The 6,865-nt window shown below is 31.4% G+C and overlaps 1 protein-coding gene across 1 annotated transcript; it reads left to right on the forward strand.

The window, feature by feature from the left end:
- The first annotated feature begins 840 nt into the window (after positions 1-840).
- Positions 841-5,178, forward strand: LOC117925647 (40S ribosomal protein S12-like). Its single transcript, XM_034844712.1, has 5 exons — positions 841-885; positions 1,084-1,129; positions 3,749-4,037; positions 4,330-4,395; positions 4,875-5,178. Exons 2-5 carry the CDS (start codon positions 1,122-1,124, stop codon positions 4,932-4,934), a joined length of 423 nt encoding a protein of 140 aa, XP_034700603.1. The 5' UTR covers positions 841-885; positions 1,084-1,121; the 3' UTR covers positions 4,935-5,178.
- The last annotated feature ends 1,687 nt before the right edge of the window (positions 5,179-6,865 follow it).

Genomic DNA, 6,865 nt, shown 5'->3' on the forward strand with positions numbered 1-6,865 from the left:
ACTCTTTATATCAAAGGTATTATTTTCGATACAAAGTTTATTTTAGATTTAATTATATATTAATTTTTATGCTTTAAATCATATTTATAGAATTTATCTTTTAATTAATGAACTGTTTTACATCCAAAGTCGTCAAAATGGTATATAATTTTTTTATATTTTAATTATTTTTCAAATTCTTTACCAAAAACACCTAAAAACACTTCAATTTAATTTTTTAAAATAATATTATTTTCTTAAAAAATGTCAAATATGTTTTTTAAGTTAGAAAATATTTCCCTAACAAACTTAAGTGTTAACATCTTGAGGGATAACGCGCTCAAAATAAATTACTAAATTGTAGATGTTAAATGTATAAATATCTAAAAATAATTTATCAAAAAATGGAAGGAATAAAGAAATTGAGTATATTCGGATAAAATATTTTTTTTAAAATATTTTTTGAGAAAATTTTAAAAAATATTTTTTATGGTTTTGGAAAAAAAGTATATTTAAAAACATGAAATATTTTCAATTTATTTCCTATATTTCAAAATATTTATTAAAAATAAAATTTATATATAGTATTTTATTTTGAATTATTTTACATATTTATCTTTTTTTTTTTAAATAATTATTAAAAAAAAATTAAAGTATATTTTTCATTTTCAAGTTAATAAATATTTTTTTTTTTGTATTTTTTATTATTAGAAATAGATAAACTCTGGTTAATGAAGTTAAAAGAAGATTTAAATTTCTCTTATACAAATATAAGGGTAATTTGATGCTTTTAGTGAGGGCTAGTTTGGTAATTTTGCACAAAAAATAGGGTTTTTGGAGCTATAAAATCCCTAGCCCATGTTTGATCAAAGTCCTAGGGCAAACTTGCATACCAGGATCATCTAGGTAAGAGGTTTTCGAAGTTCACTCTTTTAATCTCTGTTTTTATTCACATTTTCTTTTTCGCTTTGTGGGTTTAATGTAATCGGAAACCCTAGAACCGATTTTATTTGATTTGTTCAATTTTTTTTTTCAAGTCTAACAATGGGGTGTGTTTAATTTGATTATGCTCACATGTTTTTGTGTTTGTTTTATGGTTTGTAGGGAGGACGCTTCTCATCTGTGAACTTACACTGAGAAAAATGTCTGGGTATGTGAATGTTTGGTTGTTCTCATTGTTTGGAAAAATTGAAATTTGTTCTTAGTCATATAGATTTTACAGATGAGATATGGACTCTACTTGGTGCGTCGTTTTATTAATTTTTTTCAAGTCACCAATTTTGGTTCTTTTGGATTGTTTGTTCGTTCTTTTCATATCTTAATTGGAAATGGAGGGAATTTCTCATATATAATTTTAGCAGCTTGAACCAGGATCTGGTTTCAATGTTTTTGGTAGTCCTTATTGAAACGTCACTGACCCATTAATTCATTTTAATACTTTCCTAGATAGAATTACTTGGGCAGACTGTCCACTCCCGCTTATAGATGATGGTTATCAGCATCAAATTATGCAATGCAGGCTGTAGGTTCATAGAGTTGGAGAGTTTTTGGATTTTGCCTTTGGTTTTGTGGTTGGGTTTAGGTTCAGTTCTCTTCAGGATTTCATTGTTTGGTTGGGATGCCTGTGTAGTGCAGAAGTTATTTTAAGAACAGTAGAACACAAAGACTTGAGCATCCTGGTGGATTGGTACATAAATTTTCATCTTTCTTGTACAACTGTCTGAACAAGTGAGCCATGCCCCTCTTTTATCCCCTCCCTTTTTCAAGGAAAGGGGACAGATCACCATTGAGGGTTTGCGGGAAAGTGTACTTTGAAAGTAAGAGATACAACAGTACTACTTAGGGGAATCATTACTACAATCTTCAACTTTGATGTTATATATAAGACGCCTCAGCTTCTTTGGTTGATTGGAACAGAAGATTGAAAATGAACTCTTCAATCCAATTCATGGACCCGGAGAATGAGAATGATATTTTGAAATTCAATTACTATATTTGGATGGATCAGGAATCAAATTGTAGGAATATTTTGTCATTTTCATGTTAGTGTTTGGCCATATTAGTAATTGAGTTTAGTCTATTAGAAAAAGAAATATGTTTTCAATGGTTAATTTTATTTTTTATTTTTACAATTAAGCAGAGAGCTTATACTTCTAATCAACCAAAATAACACCAAGAAGATCAATTTTCTCTTCCTCTCCTTCACTTATTTAGAATCCAAATAAAAAAATTTCACTTTTCCATCATAAATTTTAAAAAATAAAAATTCATTTTGTATTTCTTTCCTCCACTTTCTTGGTATCCAATTTGGAAAATATCAATTCTTTCATTGTCTAGATCTACATAAAAAATTGAACCAAAAAAAACAAAATCAATTTTCTCGTCTTTTTCCTTTGCTTTCTCAGTGATTAACAGGTACTTACTGTTAATCTCATCATCCACAAAAGTAAATATAGTAGATGGAATTTAAAAATAAAAAAATAATATATCTTCCTTTCCTCTATTTTCTTAGCAACCAAAAAGAAATTCTCACTATTTCTTCAAAATAAGAATGACAATTTTTGTTTATTCCCACTTCTTTCTTGGATAGCTTCTTATGTTTTGCTAGAGGGGTGAATGAGAATAACTAGGGTGTGTGGATAAAGGAAAATCAGCATTTGGCATGGAATGGGAAGGCTACTATGAGCAGCCAAACACAGAAACAAACTGGTGATCAACTTTCCACCATTCCATTCCTGCCAAACCAATGTGCCTTAATGGTATAGTGTGGGGATTGTACATTGAGTTTAAAAATTTTCATATGTAAGCTTATCTTATGTGATTTGAACCTTTTATTTTATGAAATATTTAATATGGTAGATCTTGTGTGAGTTACAAGGTTGTTTGTAGTTTGATTATTTTGTTGTCATTTCTGTATGATAAGATGGATTCTGATATGATAACATGAGATTAAGGCTCTTCAACTTAAAAATCTTGCAAAAATTTAGCATTTTTTTTCTCTAAAATTTTTTCACGGATTTGTAGTTACACATATACGCAGGATGGCTCTTAACCCATCTCACAGAAGTTGGTGTGACGCAACTCTTAAGCAGTAAATGCTCAGGGGTTTTCAAGTTTCAACATTATGTCGAATGAACCCCCCACCCCCAACAACTACAACACACTTTTAAGGTGTTATTATTTAATGTCTAAAAAGTGATAAGAGCTTTAGTTAGAAGGACTTTGTGTTAAAAATGAAATATATTTGTTTTGAGAACTGTGATGAGGTGGGAGCTTAAAATTACTAGCATCATAAGCTCTATCTAAAGTTTATCATGGGAAATGCTTTTCTTGAGGACTGGTCAACTGATTTTGTGGGTCCTTTTTTGAAGATTGGATAATGGTGGCTATCTGTTCTGGAATTGAAGAAAGAAATGGCAGTTTATAAATCTTTTTGTTTTTCAATAGTATTTCTAGTTTATCCTTGAGTTTTTTTGCTTGGAGTTTTTTTTCTCCTTTTTTATTTTTAATATTAATATAAATAAGAGCCATGAAACCATTCTTGTATGTAGTACACCACCTTTTTCTATTGTGAACTTTGTTATCTAAATTGAAAGGACCCCTTGATTTGTGTTTCAATATCCGTCTCATTGTACTTATAGTCTTAAACATTCATGAGTTTATGGTGGCATAATGAATTGAGTGTGCACATGGGAACTACAATTGTAGTAGTTGGTTCATTACTCTATTAGGATGTGTTCACATGTCTTATTGTTATTTACTTCCACAGAGATGAAGCTGTTGTGGTTGAGGCTGCTGGTGCCCCTCCTCTAGGTGAGACCTTGGACCTCATGACAGCCTTGCAGCTTGTCCTGAGGAAATCATTGGCTCATGGTGGACTTGTACGAGGCCTCCATGAAGGTGCTAAGGTGATTGAGAAACATGCTGCCCAGCTCTGTGTATTGGCAGAGGACTGCAACCAGCCTGACTATATTAAACTTGTCAAAGCGCTTTGTGCTGACCATAATGTCAGCCTTATATCAGTGCCTAGTGCTAAAACTCTTGGTGAATGGGCTGGTGTGAGTACATATTCATTGCTGACCTTTATTCGTAGCTTGTTCCTTTCAGTTTCTTAATTGGAATTATCTCATTCTCCTTTTCTGATTTTGAGGATTGGTGGTGATGCTTTAACCTTTTGTTTGCTGAAACTTTTTGTTTCTGTCTTTAAATTGTTGACACATTATGTTCGGCCTGATTCTCTTTGTAACCCTTCAGTTTAAGTTAGATGTTATCTCTAATTTTGGTAATGCTTATGGGAAATTGATGATTATGTCATTGATAATTAACTTTTGATTCTATCCTTTCATACAGCTGTGCAAAATTGATTCTGAAGGGAAAGCAAGGAAGGTGGTCGGTTGTTCTTGTGTTGTTGTGAAGGTACAGATACATGCATGGATTCTGGATAACGTTCTAAAAGCAGTATACTTGATGGCTATTTTTACAGAAAACAGTGTGTCAAGGAACAAAATTCTAATTGTCTTAGCAATTGAAAATTCCTATTGATTGAAAGAATAATTAAAAAAAAAAAAAAAAGAGAATTCATAAGATAGTGAATGATAATGTCATTGATTCTGCTATAACATACGACAAGGTTTTGCCTTCTGCTTGTTGTGGGTGCATGCAGTGGGAGTTTTTTTGTTAGGGGGTGCCTGTTTTACCCTTGCATAACTTGTCAAAATCACCCATTTTCTGTATTTTTGTACCTATCAAAAAAATAAAATTCTGGCAGTGGTTGATTAGTGTTCAATGTTAAGATTGAAAAATAGTGTCCTCGATCTGTTCCTAGTGCAACTAATTACTTATTTAGTAAGATTGAAAAACATGTTCTCCCAATTGATTGTTTGATTGATTGGCAGGATTATGGGGAAGAAACTCCAGGTCTTCATATAGTCCAGGAGCATGTGAAGTCCAATTGAGTCAGCTGGGGAGAATGAAGCTCTTTTGCTTTAACAGAGGCTTTCCTAGTAGTGCTGTACCTTCTCCTTTAATATTGTTTTTGATTATGATACTGGATAGTGAGAAAACAAGTTGAAAATGATGTGATCATGAGGAGTGTTTGAAGTAACTTCTTTGGATTTTGGGAACTTTGGAATCGTGTGAGCTATATCCAGCTCTTTTTGGTCTTTAAAGGAATGTTCTTTACTTATATTTTACTTTTCACAGCTGTGTTAAATGTTAAAAGTGTAGTAGGTACCCATTTGACTTGTTTTGGATAGGATTTGGTTCACAGCACATGGAGATTTCCTTTCTTGCATGATCAAAGTGAGGTGGTATGATGTTGATAGAACAGATGGTTTGAGCCACATATATTGTAGCTGAGTGGAACTGCTCCTGGCAAACAGGATCATTAAACCCCCCTAGTGAAAATTTGAGACACCCCTAAATTTAAAACATCCAAATCTCTTCTCCAAGCATGGATTGAATCTGACTGTCTTTTGTGTTTGCAGGAACCGGGTCAATGAAACGATTTTTCTTTTCTTCTTTGTTCTTTCATCTTCTTCTTCCTTTATTTATTTATTTATTTTTTTATTGGTGATTTACTGCATTTGAAAAATGTAGGTTTCATTAGTTTTCAGCAATCAAATGGGGTTTCAGTGGCTCATGTGTAGGAGTGGGTGTACTTTGATCTTAATTACCAAGGGAGTTTGAATTATTTTGTTCCTTCTAATCAAATATCCTAATATTTTTATATCATCAAGTTCTATTTGTAAAATGGGAAGTTTGAAGCAAAATTAGATGAAAAGAAAATGAGGAAAGAAAAATTCAAAAAACAAAGAAAAATAAAATAAAATTTAAATCTAATGGCTTTTTATCATCTCTTAACTCAAGATAAATGTGAGATTCATGGAGCTAACATGAATTTAAGTTAAATTATTTGTATCTTAGGTTGCATATAAACTATGTCATTTATGTTTTTTTAGGGCACATATTTGGGCACCAATCATCCTTCTCAAACTAAACTTTAGTAGTCCATGTACGCACAAATTTTGCGAAGGTCCTACAATGTATGCAAAACAATAGAAAAAATATGTGAAACACAAAATTTATTAAAATTATTAAATTGTAAGATATAATCTTTTGTGGTAATATTTTCTTGTAAAACCATATATCCCTTGGAATCTTTCACTTTGATCACAATTTGAAAGATTTCATTCTTTTAACTAGAAAATAATTTTTAAAAACAAGTTTAAAAACATGGCCACATGCCCCCTTAATTTCTATTCTTATAGAGATTTTGTTTGTGAAATTAAAAAGTATTCCCACCTTCCCTTTCAAAGGGAACAAACTATTTGAATATCGATTCCCTACTTAGGGTGTTTGTCGAGGTATAAATGGTTAGGTAACCTGAGTTTGTTGGTAAATAGAGATGGACTGTTACTGTTAGTGGTTAGTGCTTACTTGAATGGAAACTCATAACTCAACTTGATCATGTTTCTTACTTCAAATACCATCTTTGGACCAATTTTTCAAAACACTTCTAACATAAAAAAATTATTTGTGAAAAAAAAAAATCACATTTAATAAAATTTAAGAAATACTTTTTAAATGTAAAAGATTTTTTACTTATGTGTGTGTTAATTAAAATCAATAATACACAAAAACAATATATTATACTAGTTTTTTGTCATCATTGTTTTATGGTATTAGAGCAAAGTTCTCTAGTGAGAGCATTATCCATCCAACAACCATGGCTTCCAAAAGCACCACCCAAATCCCTCTTATACTCTTTGGAAAAGACAAGATCAACTTATTTTGCATGTCATTCTCGTTTTCTTTTTTTATCTGAGTCCATTGTTTCCTTCATGTCTTAGGCAACAACTGCTCGTGATGCTTGGAACTATCTTTT

This window comes from Vitis riparia, chromosome 11, assembly GCF_004353265.1.
Source record: "Vitis riparia cultivar Riparia Gloire de Montpellier isolate 1030 chromosome 11, EGFV_Vit.rip_1.0, whole genome shotgun sequence".
Lineage (NCBI taxonomy): Eukaryota > Viridiplantae > Streptophyta > Magnoliopsida > Vitales > Vitaceae > Vitis > Vitis riparia.